This window comes from Rutidosis leptorrhynchoides, chromosome 6 (genome assembly GCF_046630445.1).
Source record: "Rutidosis leptorrhynchoides isolate AG116_Rl617_1_P2 chromosome 6, CSIRO_AGI_Rlap_v1, whole genome shotgun sequence".
In the NCBI taxonomy this organism is placed as follows: domain Eukaryota; kingdom Viridiplantae; phylum Streptophyta; class Magnoliopsida; order Asterales; family Asteraceae; genus Rutidosis; species Rutidosis leptorrhynchoides.
Genome location: NC_092338.1, coordinates 77,170,000 through 77,186,752, shown reverse-complemented (window position 1 = coordinate 77,186,752; position 16,753 = coordinate 77,170,000). Strand labels below are relative to the sequence as shown.

Below are 16,753 nucleotides of genomic sequence, written 5' to 3'. Positions count from 1 at the left end.
TATGTATAAATAACGAATATGGATATACATATAGTTGATGTGAAATAATTTACGAATCGAGTAGGGATGATATTTATCATCTACGTTCAAAGAGAACATTAAAAATTAGTAAAATGTCTTTTTTCGGCATCATAAGGACCTCGAATGTCAAGACACTATTCAGGAGTCTTTATTTAGGGTCGTTTTAGGGTGATCTCGAGAATTACAGCACAATCTGACACCGAAGGTTATGCGCGGCCAAATGGTACTCTATTTGGCGGCGCATATTAATTATTTAAAAAAGCTTGTTTAATGAAGTGACGTTAGATTCAAATCTATATGAGTTATACATAATTACATTCTGACTGAAATAATAGGCCTTAAAACAATATGTTATAACCAAAATGACATATATACGACACATATTTATGTACTAACATATATGGATATACATTTACATATACATGTACATGTCATGGTATAAATTATAAAAATTATTATCAAAGATAAGATAAGATTGTAAAATATACAAATATGTAAATATTGGAGTATTAAATTCATATATCTTATCAAAGTTGTTACTTTCTATTTATTATCGACTTATAGTAAATCAAAACTAAAGTTTTACACTAAAAACTATATGTCAAATTGTTAATCAACTATAAATATCAATCAAAAGTAGCTCAAAAGATATGCAACTAACTAATAATCTTAGATATTACACATGACATTAGTTAAAACCAATATTACTTACATGTGTAACATATTTTGTTTAATTGACAATGACAATTACACGTTTTTTGTGTATTTATTTCATTATATTACGCTATATTATATTGAATATTCATAAATATCCATTAACCCCTTAATTTAACACTGTATGGATATGGATATTGACTAATGAACTCAACTAAATAAATATAGGTATGTGATATTTTCACTTCCTTTTTGATATCCACTCTAATTTCATGTTAGTTTCTCGAAATATCCTACTGTAAATACTCATAAGAAATTTGTTAGAAATATAATTTAAAGCTAGTTTAGTATATTTAAATGGATCTATCGAGTGGCGAAACTAAGAATTTTTTTTACCGGGGGCAAAAGAAATTTTTAAACCGTAGCAATTTTTTTGGACAAAGTTTGAAGATTTTAGGCCAAAAGTTGAAGATTTTGGAGCAAAATTTGAGGATTTTGGGGCAAAAGTTGGAGAAATTTGGGCAAAATTTAAAGGTTTTAAAGCAAAATATGTAGGTTTTGGAGAAAAAAATCCACCGAAGTCAAAATCGAACGACCCAAAATTTTTACCCTGAAAAAAAAAATCACTGGAGCTGCCGCCCCTTCCCCCACAATTTCGCCTCTGGATCTATCAAATATGTTTATAAATAAATATGAATGTAAATGTAAATATAAATATTTTTTTTTTAAATAAATACGACATGCATATGACATCAAGGGTAATGAGAACCAAAGAGCTTCTTATCTTTATTTAACGATTTAAAAACTGACACAACAGCAACCAACCGCTAAATCCACTCATCTCGCGCCAAATCCAAATCCCCAAATGGCCGTCATCCTTCAACCCAATGCTCCACCGTTCCTCGGCCGTTCTCCGATAACATCTCCGTCGTCTCTCCGCCACAAATCCAACACTCACATCCTTCTTCAACGAAGGAAGAGATCGATTTCTTTCACTTGCCAATCAATCAGTGATGATACCGATGATGTAATGTCTAATTTCTCATAAATTTCTACTTCCATTTAGTTTATCAATTTATTTAATTTCACTTTCTTCTTTTAAATTAGGGTTATTTGTTGGACGCACCTGTTTCAGCTGGAGACGGTTTCTCTTTTAGTGGAGGTTCTTAATATTTAATTTAACTTCAGTTCTCACCCTTTGTAATTTCGTACAATCCGTTGTTCGAATTCGAAATGTACGAATTATTGAGTATTATTGTTTGATTTACAGGAAAATACTCTGATGGACCGAATCCAGCTGATGAGTGGTTTAAAAAAGGAAAATATGTAAGTTTCAAGAACCAAACAATATACAATTGAGTTCTGCTTTATTTTCAATTTTCAATTTCAATTTCAATTATTCTTTAACAAATTTTGTAATTTGTAGATGAAAGCTCATCCTGTTTATGGCACTAGTGGAAAGGCCAAAGATCCGATTTTCGGTCTTACAATGGGTGGCAGTTCTCAATCATCCACAGATGTTTTTAGGTACTTTTAAAAGTATTTATTCTATTTTTAAGTGTTCCCTCCATCCTATTAAATTTGTAATAGTAAAAATTTTGGGATGTTGATGAAATTTTGTTAAACATTTTTTTATGATAATCGTTTAGAGTCAAACGTCCCAGTTTGTTTAGGATGGAGGATTTGAAGTGATAGTGATTTAGGTGATTGTAATGCAGTAATTGAAGGTGGACTATTTGCAGGGCTTACCGTTTGAAACATGCTCGCTATATTTATTTTTTGCCGTAGATGGTTTTGCGTAGAAAGTGGAAATGTTGATAAACCTCCAGTCCTATTAATTCATGGTTTTCCTTCACAAGTGAGTCTTATTTGTGAATAATAAGATTTTTAAAATATACCAAGAAACTAATTTATATTTAATTAATGTAAGTTATTTTTCACCTGATGCTTGTTAGGCTTATTCGTACCGCAAAGTGTTGCCACTGCTATCCAAGGATTATCACGCTATCGCTTTTGATTGGTTAGGTGAGACAGTACATCTTGTACAACTATGTTATTTTAAATGTGCTTAGTGATTTGTTTTTAGGGCAGAAGTTCACATTATAATGATGATATATCCTTGGTCCTTGATGATGTCTATTACTTCTTGCAGGCTTTGGGTATTCAGATAAGCCGCAACCCAAATATGGATTTGATTACACCTTAGATGGTAAACTTTGCTTCATAAACAAACGGATTGATATATTTTCTTCAGTTGTTTTTATTTAAATGTGATTTAAGATACATAAAAGAGAATAAAAAGCTTCAAAATTTGTAGTATTTTCTGGTATGCAGAATATGTGTCGGCTCTAGCATCTGTTATAGACGAACTTGGTGTCAAAAAGGTTTCACTTGTTGTTCAGGTATGTTTTTTGTATCCACTTAAATATCTTGATCTTATAAAAGGGATTATGGTACATATAACTTTTAGATGACATTTTTAAGCTTGCAGGGGTACTTTGCGCCCATTGTTGTTAAATATGCAAGCGAGCATCAGGAGAAGTTGAATGATCTCATACTGCTAAATCCCCCGGTAGATTTTCCCAACTTTCTCAATACAAATTTTTAATTATTTATCTGTTTTGGGATGCAGTTTTTGGTGTAGCAACTATAAACTGGAAACTTAATTTATTGAAATAAGCACACTATATTAAGAATTGCTAGGGAAAATATTCAGACTATCGGTAGAATTGGCAATTTAGGCCCATATACGAGTAACTGGCCAATTTGGGGTGTATGTTATAAATTATCCTTACCTTTTTTATTTTTTTGATAAATCGTCATTTTTGTGAATGTACTTTCAATGGTAAAACTGTTGGAAATTTCAGTGAAAACAAACAACTAACAACAATCAATTATTAGCAAATAACCAACCCAAACCAACACTCATGTAATTGAGGTTACACTCACAAACAACAAACGGATCCATAACTATTAACATAGCAATTAAACCAAACAAAAAGATAAATAACACAAACAGGTATAATGCACACCATGTAAATGTTGGCCATATATTTATACTAAATTGTATTTTTAACTGTTAATGTTGTTTTTTCAAGACTTTATAAAAATTGGGTTGCTTTTTAACAGGTAACAGCCAAGCATGCAAACCTGCCTTCAACATTGTCAATATTCAGCAACTTTTTGTTGGGTGAAATATTCTCACAGGTATAATGCTCGCCGACACATGTAAATTCCATGTTAAATTTCACCTGTTGAAAATTATAGGATCCCATTTGTAAATCGATCCCAGTTGACTTATCTGATCTCTCGCTTACCAGGATCCTCTTAGGGCCAGTGATAAAGCCTTGACAAGCTGTGGACCCTACAAAATGAATGAAGATGATGCTATGGTGTATAGAAGACCATATCTTACTTCTGGTTCCTCAGGCTTTGCTCTAAATGCATTAAGTCGTACAATGAAGAAGGAACTTAAGGTGCTGTCTGGTCTTTTGTTTCGTGAATTTTTCTGGCCTTTTTACTAGAAGGGTAGACAAATGAGTAGGTCGGGCAGGGTGAGTAACGGGTTAATGGGTTGTGGTCAAAACAAAGGTCGAGTTGGGCTCACATTTTGTCCATATTCTGTTAATTTATACCAACTGCACAAGGTTTTAGGCAACATACATTGATACTTAGGGCGTATTTGAGCTAGTTTGACTCATTTGAGATCTTTCTTTCCAAGTTATAGTTACCTCTATCCAATTTGACCTGATAGAGATACTACATGATAGGAATTGACCTATTCCTAACTAAATGGGCCGGATTTACCATTTTGATAAATGGATCGAAGGTTTTTGCTGCTACATTTTCTTTGGATTATATTTCATTTCTTTGGTATTTTGAATATGGGCAGAAATATGTTGAAGAAATGAGAAAGATTTTAATGGATGATGATTGGAAAGTTAAAACTTCTGTATGTTGGGGACAAAGAGATCGTTGGCTAGATTTTGATGGAGTTGAAGATTTCTGCAAGGCTGCAAAACTTCGATTAGTTGAACTTCCAATGGTACTAACAATTGTCTCAAACAGTTTATCTTCTTTGAATATTAGGGTGGCTAAATAGGCGGGTCACCAACGGGGTTAAATGTGTAATGTGTTTTACATGTTGGGTTGACTTGAAACACGCAAAAGCTTGAAGCTTTTCTTATAAATAGTGTATTAAATACGGAGTATCAAATTAAATATTAAATATTAATACGATAATATATAATAAACAATTTTCTTGCAGGCAGGGCATCATGTACAGGAGGATTCTGGTGAAGAACTGGGAACAATTATTGCTGGACTTGTTAGCAGAAAGGTTCGGATTTGAGGTCTTGAGCACATTGCCTTTTATAATATATGTGTTAAATGTGTCGATGAAGCTATATCATATAGTATAATTGAATACAAAATGATAATATATATGTGATTATTTATATTTATTGTTATTGTGAAATACATATGAATTTGAAGAAAGAAAACATGTATACTGACTATTTGTTAAATAATTTTGACTTGAAAATAATGCAAGGGATGTTGTGTAATCATATTGTATGTTTGTATTTGTATGTATGAGTCTATGTCAGTGATTGATGAATGGATCAACCCAACATGTATCGTCCTGAACCGCTTTGTGCCATCTTCTCTTGAATGTTTCTAGTTCTCTTTGCGACTGTTTTCGAACCTGCAAATCAAAAACAATATTCAAATTTGTCTTCCTCATCGCAAAGAGTTTTTTATTTACTGTATGCCATTTGTTTGAAGTAACTGTTAAAAGTTACTAGGATTGTCGACTTTTCCTTTCGTTTTTCAATGAGTTTTGTAGCTGAGTGAATGTTGTATGTATCGAACAACATACGATTTTAAGTGCCGCCCAAATTATAATCCCATATATAAATTTTGAACAAAACCACATTAAAGTATTACTTAATGTCAAAGCTAGTAAGGTATATATCATCATAATCATAATTTAGTACTAAATCAATAATCACCTACCTCGGTTCTTAAATCAATGTGGTTATCTTCCATTGAGACTTTAGCATCTTGTGAAGGCTGTTTTGATGATTCACTATTTGTCTGCATAAACAATTTAAAACCCTTCAATAAATTCACATGATCACATGTGCATACATTCCTTTATTCATACTTATACTCCTAAATCAACCCATGTGCATTAGTCAACCATCATCTTATTCTTACAAACGTGCAATTGACTTCTTAAAACATCTTACGTAAACAATTATTAATATTCCCATGTTTCACCAAATATCATGTTAAAAAATCATTAAATCAGCATACAGAATATACAGTACTATTTAGATAAACAAACCTTGTTTTCTGAACCACCAAGTGTTGGAAGACCATAGTGAACCACATACTCCGAATCAACAATACCAATATATTGTGTTCGATTCCCCTGCGCACAATAGCCTAGTTGCATGTCCAACCCCCACGCATGAATCAAGTCGTTCTGTCACAAATCGAATATCTTTTGTTATTCAAATCATTGTGAAATTGAGCTCAAAATCAAGATGATCCATGTATGACTTTAGGGTTATGATCCATATATGCACACCACTAAACATGCTTTAAGGTGTTGTACAGTAAAATGTCATAAAACGTATTTGATAGTGTACAGATCACTACCTAAAAAAGGTGTATGTAGTTACCTGAATCATATACCATACGCAACGCCATGCTTCTTTTGAGAACACGGGGGCCATCATTTCGACCCACCTAAATTGCACCACTAAAATGTTTTAAAAATTTAAAGAGGGAGACTAACGTTGAATGCTAGGATAAATGGATGAATCTATTAGTTTCTTACCCTGTACATGGAGGTTCCGTACTGTTTCTATAACAGTGTTTTTTCGAGCGACTCATCCTTTCAATCCTTCTGTTACCATAAAATACAGTAAAAACATATGTAAGTTAACAGAGTTGACTTTTAAGGTCAAAGATTATACTTTTGAACTTACGAACCAATACAAACTACTTTGTTTTTTATAGAACACATTTAAGACTCATTTGAAGTATCATATCATACGCCAACGGGTTAAAGGAATTTTTTTACAATAGTTGTAATATATCCATGTAATTTCTATCTTTGGAAGTACATAATTTGACCTATAAAGTCAAATGTGCTTGAAGATTAACTGTTATACCTGTGCACTGTGGACCCTTTTTCTCGTGTTGTTAATTCATGATGCACCTCTGATTTTTCAGGATCGAGTGCAGGCTGAGATATGTGTAGTCCTTCATTTCTCATTATTGATACATATCTACATCATTCATATCACAAATTGTCACATTCGATTACTAATTATTTTAATCTTCAGCGATACGGAAAACGCCTTAAAGTAGATGAAATACCTTCCAGCATCAAAATTTTGGACACCAAGATCTTCGTCCCAAAGGAAAATGTAAGCGTACTCCGATACAACATCTGGATGCAGGAACCTTTTAGCAAACCACCTAAATCATCCATAGGTAAGAACTCGTACCTACATCTTGATTAAAAAAAGGATTTTGCTAAGGGTTGTCGTTAACACGCTTTATAGAGTTGTACATAGCGGTTACTTATGTATTTAGTGGTGGCGGTTACACGAATGTACAACTATTTAAAGCGTGTTAACGACAACCTTAAGGGTGTCGTTAGCAAAATCCAAAAAACAGCCAGTAAAGATGTACGAAAAAGGAGAAACGTACCACTTTGTTTGACTAATAGCCGAAAGATGTATGGCCCGACTACTCCATTCCAAATCCTTCCAATCGTCTACAATTCCGTCATAATGGAAAAGCATGATCACAAAATCGTCTGCTGGGAACTGTAAGAAACAACAAAACATGATTTTATAGAAAACAGTTTTCGTAGATGTTTTTTACTAAAAATATAAGTATATGGTTAAATTTGATTAGTAACCTTCTTGATCATTTGATTGACATTTTCCTTTTGCTTCTTTCCAACTGCCATAGCCAATAAGCTCATTGCTGATTTTGGGTTCTTCTGATAAATGATACAAGACTAATTACACTTGAAAATACAACATATAAAACGTTTTTGTTTTTAGATAACGAGTGGTACGTACCCTTTTCTTAGGTGGTCCCCATAATGGCCGCATCTCTAGATTAGATGTTTTATGAACTATACCTTTAGGCAACACTTCACTTCCATCACCACTGCATTGGTTCTTAAATGAACCATTATATAGGATCGACGTTAAGTTTTACTGTTCAGAATACTTACAAGATTAATTCTTTAAGATATTATCATAAACAATTTTAACCTCTCTATTTTTAAAAAAAACTTGAAGATTATAGAACAAATCATACATAATCAATGTTGATCCAAATACATTGTGAAACTTCAAGACTAGTTATCTAAAGAACGGTTGTCAGAGATAAAATCCAATCTTTATAAATAAAGAAACCTAAAAATTAATTCTTTGATAAACCGTTGTTGAGGATCTGCAGATCAAGAAACTTAATGATCAAGGAAAAGTGCCAAACCTCGCATACGTTCGTTGATGTAACCAGGATAGCATTGGCCTTTCGTAGCCCGGGAAACTTCTGAACAAAGAAAAATGGCGTAACTTATCAAATCCCGAAGAGCAATACGAACGCAAAAATTTAAAACCCAGTGGGCTCAACAGGACTCCTACAACGTTCACTTGACCCTGGTGCAACAGGGCTCCTCTGACTTAGTGACTTTCATGATTCTATCTCATGAGCTTTTGGTCATGAAAACTCACTTTACGCTATGATAAGAGGTTTGGAAACTATGCGTACCTGTTTATAATCTACAACGATGATCGCAGTTGCAATAAAGAAGGCAGCAGATACTATTATAGCAACAAATAAACGGCTGCAAAGCAACGATGATTGCCTCTTTGTAGGCAAAGTAGCCTGAAACATTATGGTAGCAGAAAAAAGTATTATATTTTTAGCTAAAACTAACTAGTTTGGAGGTTATGGCATGGAAAGGCTACTAGTAGCACTTGTTTCTCATAAATTTTTCAAACTTTTTGATCACCCTCAAAACAAAACTATAATAATCAATCTGTACATTTAACCCCTTTTAGTACTCCTATATTTTTTTAGCTCGATTGCTAACTAAAAGCAACTTTGAAATTCTTTTGAAGCAGGATGAACACAAACTCACAAAGTCAAGAAATAAAGAGAGGTAAAGATGGATCCTATAGCAATTAATTTTCAAAATTATATACTAAAACATCACGATTGATTTTTAAATTTTACATTAAAATGTAACATTTGTTTATAACAAAAATCCCAACAACAAGAAAACTGCATTTCCAAAAAGTAGTTGATATTAAAAAAACTAATAACAACAATAATAAATCAACATGTTACGTTATGGAATATAAATGTATTAAAAGTCGGCTCGCTTTAAAAAAAAAAAAAAAAAAAAAAAAAAATTGTATTAAAGTCATTCAGTCAATATATCTGTAAGTAAATCACATATTCATGTATGTTTTCTTTAATTTCGGTTCATCTTGAATAAAAAACAGTTCTTCAATGATGTTTAAAAAAAAAAAAAAAAAAACAGCCCCGTTGATAAAATCTGAAGTCTTTAAAACTTCATACAAAAGATATCAAGAAAATATGAGGAATTGGTTTTTTATGATTATTTCAGGTTCAATTTCAGTAATAACAGAAGATCAACTTACAGAAGTGTTCTTCATATGATCAGCCAACAGAGCTCTAAAAAATTGTTTCTTTGAATAAATTTGGATTCCAAGATCAACAAATAATATTCAGAATCTTGTTGTTTATTATAGAGGAATATATATAATATATATAGACAGAAAGATGAATGAAGGAATGAAAGGAGAGTTGACTTTAGAAGTCAAAAAAGGGGAAGTGGAAGATGAACAGAAGAGGGAGATCACCTTTGCTTAGAAAATAAGTGCGATTTTACCGGCAAATTTTAAATAGTTAACTGTAAAACAGACCAACAATCTCAATCCCACGTCACCCGGGCTACAACTTTATATAAAAACTAGGTTTTTGAGCCCGTGCGTTGCACGAGTGTGTAAAAAACCGTGCAAATATGTAATTTGCAATTTATATTGGTATGCAAATAGCGATACTATAAAATATAAAATTTATAATAATTATTTAAGAGCTCGTGGTGTTGACAAATTTTATAAATTCTTTTGAGTTTAAGAGCCCGTTGTGTTAAAAGTTCTTTTGAGTTTATGAGCTTGTGGTGTTAGAAATGAGATAAGTCGTTTTGGGTGTTTTTATTTCTCATCATTAATATCTTTTTAAGTATGCCATAAATTAAATACTACGTAATACGAGGTATATAAAGAAAATATGAGTCTATAGAAAACTTGTTATTAAAACATGTCACATAAAAAAAAAACATTAGTAAAGTTTAAATTATACTCCGTATTTGTTTGTCACATATAGTAACTCTTGTATAAAGTATATATATGCACATGTCATTATATTAAATTAAATATTAGTATATACAACATAAATAATTATAATAATTAGAATGTAGATGTAGATGTTGAAAGATTGGGCCAATAGCCCAGCGGTGGATGACTCACTCTTCCTTAGGAGAGGTGAGGGTTCGATTACCACTGGGTGAGGATTTTCCAAAAATGGATCAAAAACCAATCTTACTCGTCCCTTAAATGCCATGGACCACACTGAGTGGAAAGTTTGGACTTATAGAATGTAGATGTTGATTATTTTATTGAACGAATAAAATCTTATACACGTATCTCAACACAATTTGTTCTGATATACTCCTTGATATTTATGAATACATTGAGTGGAAAGTTTGGACTTATAGAATGTAGATGTTGATTATTTTATTGAACGAATAAAATTTTATACACGTATCTCAACACAATTTGTTCTGATATACTCCTTGATATTTATGAATTTGTACGTCGTGATTCAACTATCTCAATAATTTTTCAATTATTAATAATAAAAAAAGTGTGTTTGAATTAAGATTGTCTGATGTATATTATCTACGTGTATGTATATTATGTACGTGTATATTGTGTTTGAATTATTGGACTACGTTTAAGCATACTATATTTAAATTTTAAAACATTGTTGAATTAATATAAATATTCATTTTTTAATATCAAATTTCCTTATACACCAATTTTAGTATTAGTATTATTCATGGCAACCGTTGATTATATATATGGAATTAATTTATATATGGAATGCTCCCCATGAATATATTATTTGTCCATCAAGTCAAAAGTTTAAATTATACTTCCTCCGTTTCAATTTAATAGTTCACATTTCTATTTTGGGATATCTCAATTTAATAGTCCACTTTGTGAATCAATCAATGAGAAAAGGTTATTCTGAAGAGATAAAGTTTCTGATTGGTGGGAAATAGAATTAGTGAGATTTTCTAAAACTGCGTGTTTTTTGTCTGTGGACTATTAAATTGAGACGAAAGGAGTATGTAGTAATAAATGTGGCGTATTATTTACAGGGAAATAAATAAGTACAAATCTAATCCAAATCCATGTTTGAATTCAATTTATTATATGATAATATAACTATTGTTATTTAATATTTATTGTCAAAAAAATAAAAAATTCACAAAACCCCGAGAAAAATTAAAGTTAATATAGTTTACTTACCGATTATCCAAAGTTTACGTAAATTATATATATTTATCGATTTAATGTGTTGTTGCATTTATCCATGTTGTCTAGTTGTAGTTCAATACTAAGAAGTAAACCGTTCAAAACTTCATTATCCATTCGTTTAGGCACCTCCCGTGTTAAAATACAATGCAAATTTAGAATAATATGGAATTAGTAAATGTATATGGGTAAAATATCTAGATATTAATATGTATAAGAAAATATCTAGATATTAGAATATGAGAGAAAAATCTAGAAATTGAAATGTAAAAGAAAAATCTAGATATTTGTAGGTTGTAGAAATATCTAGATATTTATATATCCATGGAAATATCTAGGTTCTAGAATGTTCCATGGAGTAGTATAAATATGGGAGGAGATTTCATTTGTGTTGTGTGAAGTTGTGAGAGTGAAATAAGAAGTGAGTTGTGAAGAAGAGAAGAAGAGTGTGAGTTAGCGAAAGTAGAGAAGATAAAGCTTGTAAGTAATATTGTAATTGTAATTTAATATAAGTGTTTTTGTTAAGTTTCCCGATCAAGCCTTAGTTTGTGTTTAAGTCCTTAGTGCACTTTTGTTGTTCTTATTATATGGTCGGCTCTGCTGCCTAAGTAATACATGGTCGGTTATACCGCCTAAAGATATATGGTCGACGCTGTCGCCTAAGTACATTGTGCACTAAGGATTTATAAAATTAAAGGCTAACCAACGTCAAAGTGTTGGTGTAGTGAGTCTAGTATAGTCTAGATCCTCTATAGTGGTGTGTTGGGCTCGTCGAAGCTTCCAACAATTGGTATCAGAGCGGGTCGTTCGGGACCATTTCTAGTGGAGGAAATCGGTAAACATTGGACGTTTACATCGACTTGTTTTCACCAAGGCTCTAAGGGAGATTCTGTCGGAGCACAGTTAGGAACTGTGAAAGCTCATCGGTCAGGGACCAAGCTTATTGGACGTTGGATGTCATGATGACAGATCTTGCAAGTACGAGCAGTGGAATCAAGAGTCTCAATAACCACAACTATGGTTATTGGCGGACTTGTATAGAATCCTACCTACAAGGACAGGATTTATGAGAAATAGTTGCTGGCAGTGACACAACGCCTCCACCGAAAGAAAATGCCGAAGCCTTGAGAAAATGGAACATCAAGGCCGGGAAGGCTTTATTTATATTGAAGACACAATCGAGGAGGATCTATTGGAGCACATCCGTGACGAGAAAACACCAAAGGCAGCTTGGGAAACTTTTGAAAATTTATTTTCAAAGAAGAATGAAGCACGACTCCAGCTCTTGGAAAATGAGCTCGCAGGTATCTCACAAGGAAGTCTATCTATTTCTCAGTATTTTTCCAAGGTGAAATCTATTTGCCGTGAGATATCTCAACTTGCCCCTGAAGAGAAAGTGAGTGATGCAAGGATGAAGAGAATTATCATCCACGGCTTAAGATCCGAGTATAATGGATTTATAGCCGCTGTGAGAGGATGGCCTACTCAACCATCATTAATAGAGCTGGAGAATTTATTGGCTAACCAAGAGGCATTAGCCAAGCAGATGAATGAAGTGAGCATAAAAGGAGAAGAAGAAGCACTCTTCACCAATAAGAAGAAAGCTATGTCTCGAAGACAGGAGGCGATGAAAGAAAGTAAGACATATGGGTGGAAGGGTCACCTAAAATCAAAAGGCAACGCTTCAGGGGGAGCTCAACAAGGAAGAAGAGATCATCGCCAACAATACGGGGAAAATGATAAGAGAAAGAATGGTGAATGCTTCAATTGTGGCAAGAAGGGTCATTTTGCTCGAGATTGTAGATTCCCCAAAAGGCGAACTTTCGAAGGAAATGTGGCCGCCACAAGAGATGAGAAGAAAGAGGTCACATTCGAAGCAACCATTAATGAGGAAACATGGGATGCAGAAGCTGGACTCTCTGTTGAAGCTGACATAGATGATCAAGCTCTTACAACAACTTTAAAGTCAAAAATAAACTACAAAGATGATTGGATCATCGATTCTGGGTGTTCAAATCATATGACCAATGATGAGACGAAGCTGCAAGAAATGGAGGATTACAAAGGAAAAAGAGTCGTGTTGACAGCCAACGATTCAAGGTTGCCTATTTCTCACATTGGAAAGACAATAATTCCAAGTGAAGGTGACTCTCATAAGCTCCATCTCGAGAAGGTGTATCTTGTCCCTGGCCTAAAGAAGAATTTACTGTCAGTACCACAATTGACAGCAGAAGGGAATTATGTGCTCTTTGGACCAGAAGATGTGTCTGTATTCAAGAGAGTGAAGGTGGTTGGCAATCCAATTATGCAAGGAAAAAGAATAGAGTCGGTCTATGTACTATCTGCTGAAACAGCATATGTGGATAAGACTCCAAAGAATGAGAAGGCTGATCTGTGGCATGAACGTCTTGGGCATGTGGGATACAATAAGTTAAAGGAGATGATGGTGAAATGCATAGTAAATGGGCTTCCTCAAATTGATATCCGAACAGATACAATATGTGCTGGATGTCAATTTGGCAAAGCTCACCAATTGCCATTCAAGGAGTCAGCGCATCAGTCCAAGACACCACTAGAGCTAATACACTCAGATGTCTTCGGCCCAGTGAAACAAACATTACTTGGAGGTATGAAATATATGGTGACATTCATTGATGACTTCTCAAGATATGTGTGGGTTTACTTCATGAAGGAGAAGTCGGAGACTTTTCTGAAGTTTAAAGAGTTCAAGAACAAGGTAGAAAGTGAGCTCAATACTAAAATTCGATGCTTACGCACAGATAATGGAGGAGAATATTTATCAACCGAGTTCAATATCTATCTTGAGAAGCACAAGATCATAAGGCAATTAACTTGCCCTAATACTCCACAATAGAATGGAGTGGCAGAACGTAAGAATCGTCATCTTGCTGAAACCTGTCGAAGTATGCTTCATGGTAAGAATGTACCAGGAAGATTTTGGGCCGAATGTATGAGGACAGCTTCATACGTGATTAACAGACTCCCACAAACAAAGTTGGGATATATTTCACCATATGAAAGATTATGGAAGATCAAGCCAACCGTCAACCATCTCAAGGTTTTTGGATGTGTATGCTACGTCTTCGTACCAGATCATCTACGAAGCAAATTTGATAAGAAGGCAATTCGATGCATTTTTGTCGGTTATGATGAATCAAGAAAAGGATGGAGATGTTGTGATCCAAATAATGGAAAGTGTCATACTTCAAGAAATGTGGTATTTGATGAAGCTTCTTCATGGTGGTCACCTCAAAAGATAGAGCTTCCAGAATCTCATGGATTAGAAGAAGTTCCAAAAGAGAAAGAAGAACTTAAAGAGCACATATCGGATCCAATTAAAGAAGGAGATGGATCGTAGTCTAAGGAAACGAGTCCATGGAAAACTGGGGTACATCAATCTACATCCGAAGAGGTTCGTCCAAGCCAAATGGATGCCGAGGAGCATGTGCAAGAATTACGGAGATCGACAAGGCCGAGGCAACCTAATTCGAGGTATGCCAATGCTGCTCATGTGGATGAATCAATACCTATTGAGCCTTCCACTTATGAAGAAGCAGCACAAAGTCAAGAATGGCAGAAAGCGATGAAAGAAGAAATTTGTGACGCCCCGTACTAAATCATCATGTACGGACCATCAACAACAGGATCATTACAAGGTTAAGTACTATATGCGTTTTCAAAACAGAGTTTACATTCATAAATAAAAGTGACGTCATAACATACGTCAATTGTTTTACAAATCAAAAGTATGCTTCGCTAAGTAGAAGCATTAAATAAGTGTACGTGACCATAATGGTCGTTACATAACATAAGTTCATAAGTAAAAAGTTTGAATGCAACATAAGTAGTCATGCGATAACAACTCTAGGCAGCGGGTTCTACAGCACGACTAGTAAGATAGCGGAAGCGACTTCAAGCACCTGAGAAAATACATGCTTAAAAAGGTCAACACAAAGGTTGGTGAGCTATAGTTTAAGTATAACAGTAACGTAAGTAGGCCACGAGATTTCAGTACTACAACGAGCGTTTCAAAAGTATGTAAAAGTATATGCTTAACCGTGGGCACCCGGTAACTAACTTAACGTTTAATGTACCCCCTTAAAGTGCACTTGGCAAGTGCGTATAACCTCGAAGTATTAAACACTCGTTAAATGCTAGCGCTACTAGCCCGAGTGGGGATGTCAAACCCTATGGATCCATATCTAAGATTCGCGTTCACGGTTCAAAAACCAATGATTAAACGTTACCGAGCTAAAGGGAATGTTTCTGCCGTTATATAACCCACACATATATAAAGTTTAAGTACTCGTGCCTAGTATGTAAAACATAAATCCGCATGTATTCTCAGTTCCCAAAATAAGTTAAAGTAAAAAGGGAATGCTATAACTCACAATGATTAGTAGTAATGGTAAGGTAGTAGTCGGAAAGTGGTGTGCAAGTAACGGTCCAAACGTCCTCAACCTAAGTCAAATAGCACTAAGTCAATAAGTCGTCTCAAAAGGTTTACAAGTACGTAATTAAGGTCATAAGGGTCATCATCAATCATCTTTAAACAAAAGGTAACAAGTAAGACTCGTTTATGAGAGTCGTTTAAAACAAAGGCTGACTTCGGTCAGTCACCACGGCCTCTACCCTTACTGAATTAAGGTGAGACCAGTGGTCATGGCTCCGTCTATGAGTCCCTTATGTGTGGTAAAATTTACAGAAGCAAACTCGTCTTGGTTTGACCGTGGCGACGGTCTAAGTGCGAGTAGGTCAGAAATTTCTGCACAACGTTAAAGGACATGGTAACGATCGGAGGGCCATAAATCCTAAACCGTAACTCGGATTAAGACGAGTCCTATATGAAAAGTTATCTACTCGAAAAGTTCTATCTAAAAATCAAGGTTAGAACAGCCCAGGTCTACTGGTCTGTTCCAGAAGCATCAGGTCAGTAGGTTTTGGACAGAACAGTGGGTTTTGGAGAGTTCCGGTTGTCTCGGTGCTTGATGTTCATCACGGTTCTCATCCTTGATGCGTATAGCTTCAAGTGTACAACTCGTTGATGTGTTAACATCATTTTGACCAAGGTTTGTCCATCATAACTCAAGTGCAAGTGTTGTAAGTGTTTGATGAACCAAGGTTCCATGTAAGTTTATGAACAAGTTCATGAACACTAAGAAAGATCACAACCAAGTGTTGGATCCATGATACTTGCACCAAAGTGTAAGCTCTTGTTGGTTTCATGTCCTTGTTCAAATGTGTAGTAAGCAACTAACAATAAGAAATAAAGAAAATGAATGATAAGCCTAAACCAACCATGAAGGTGGTATTCTAGTAACATACAACAAACAAGAACACAAGTAACAATTATAAAGATTATAAACTTTAAATCTTTGAAATAA

The 16,753-nt window shown here is 34.2% G+C and overlaps 2 protein-coding genes across 3 annotated transcripts; one reads left to right on the top strand and one right to left on the bottom strand.

Moving 5' to 3' along the window:
- The first annotated feature begins 1,500 nt into the window (after positions 1–1,500).
- Positions 1,501–5,240, top strand: LOC139855834 (uncharacterized). The gene is made up of 13 exons (XM_071845078.1): positions 1,501–1,702; positions 1,783–1,837; positions 1,946–2,001; positions 2,102–2,202; positions 2,464–2,533; positions 2,631–2,700; positions 2,828–2,884; positions 3,010–3,077; positions 3,167–3,247; positions 3,805–3,882; positions 3,996–4,151; positions 4,568–4,720; positions 4,943–5,240. The coding sequence occupies exons 1-13, from the start codon at positions 1,541–1,543 to the stop codon at positions 5,024–5,026; spliced, it is 1,191 nt and encodes a 396-aa protein (XP_071701179.1). The 5' UTR covers positions 1,501–1,540; the 3' UTR covers positions 5,027–5,240.
- LOC139855835 (uncharacterized) lies at positions 5,008–9,580 on the bottom strand. Of its 2 annotated transcripts, XM_071845079.1 has the most exons (13): positions 9,384–9,580; positions 8,485–8,601; positions 8,206–8,265; positions 7,785–7,886; positions 7,619–7,702; positions 7,405–7,523; positions 7,069–7,170; positions 6,861–6,977; positions 6,524–6,592; positions 6,366–6,432; positions 6,026–6,166; positions 5,692–5,772; positions 5,008–5,380 (listed from the first exon to the last, which is right to left on the bottom strand). In XM_071845079.1, exons 1-13 carry the CDS (start codon positions 9,396–9,398, stop codon positions 5,279–5,281), a joined length of 1,176 nt encoding a protein of 391 aa, XP_071701180.1. In that variant the 5' UTR covers positions 9,399–9,580; the 3' UTR covers positions 5,008–5,278. The 2 variants fall into 2 exon arrangements, with proteins under 2 accessions (XP_071701180.1, XP_071701181.1); XM_071845080.1 differs by lacking the exon at positions 9,384–9,580 and having other exon boundaries at positions 5,009–5,380; positions 7,785–7,875; positions 8,485–8,599.
- Between the last annotated feature and the right edge of the window lie 7,173 nt (positions 9,581–16,753).

What these genes read in the sequence shown, in the direction of transcription:
- LOC139855834 (XM_071845078.1), top strand. Translation starts at nt 1,541, where the DNA reads ATGGCCGTCATCCTTCAACCCAATGCTCCACCGTTCCTCGGCCGTTCT. An exon ending in TATCGCTTTTGATTGGTTAG is followed by an intron (nt 2,701 to 2,827) that starts GTGAGACAGTAC and finishes TACTTCTTGCAG; the next exon opens with GCTTTGGGTATTCAGATAAG. An exon ending in ATTTGATTACACCTTAGATG is followed by an intron (nt 2,885 to 3,009) that starts GTAAACTTTGCT and finishes TCTGGTATGCAG; the next exon opens with AATATGTGTCGGCTCTAGCA.
- LOC139855835 (XM_071845079.1), bottom strand. An exon ending in GCTATTAGTCAAACAAAGTG is followed by an intron (nt 7,171 to 7,404) that starts GTACGTTTCTCC and finishes TGGATGATTTAG; the next exon opens with GTGGTTTGCTAAAAGGTTCC. An exon ending in AAAGGGTCCACAGTGCACAG is followed by an intron (nt 6,593 to 6,860) that starts GTATAACAGTTA and finishes TTATGGTAACAG; the next exon opens with AAGGATTGAAAGGATGAGTC.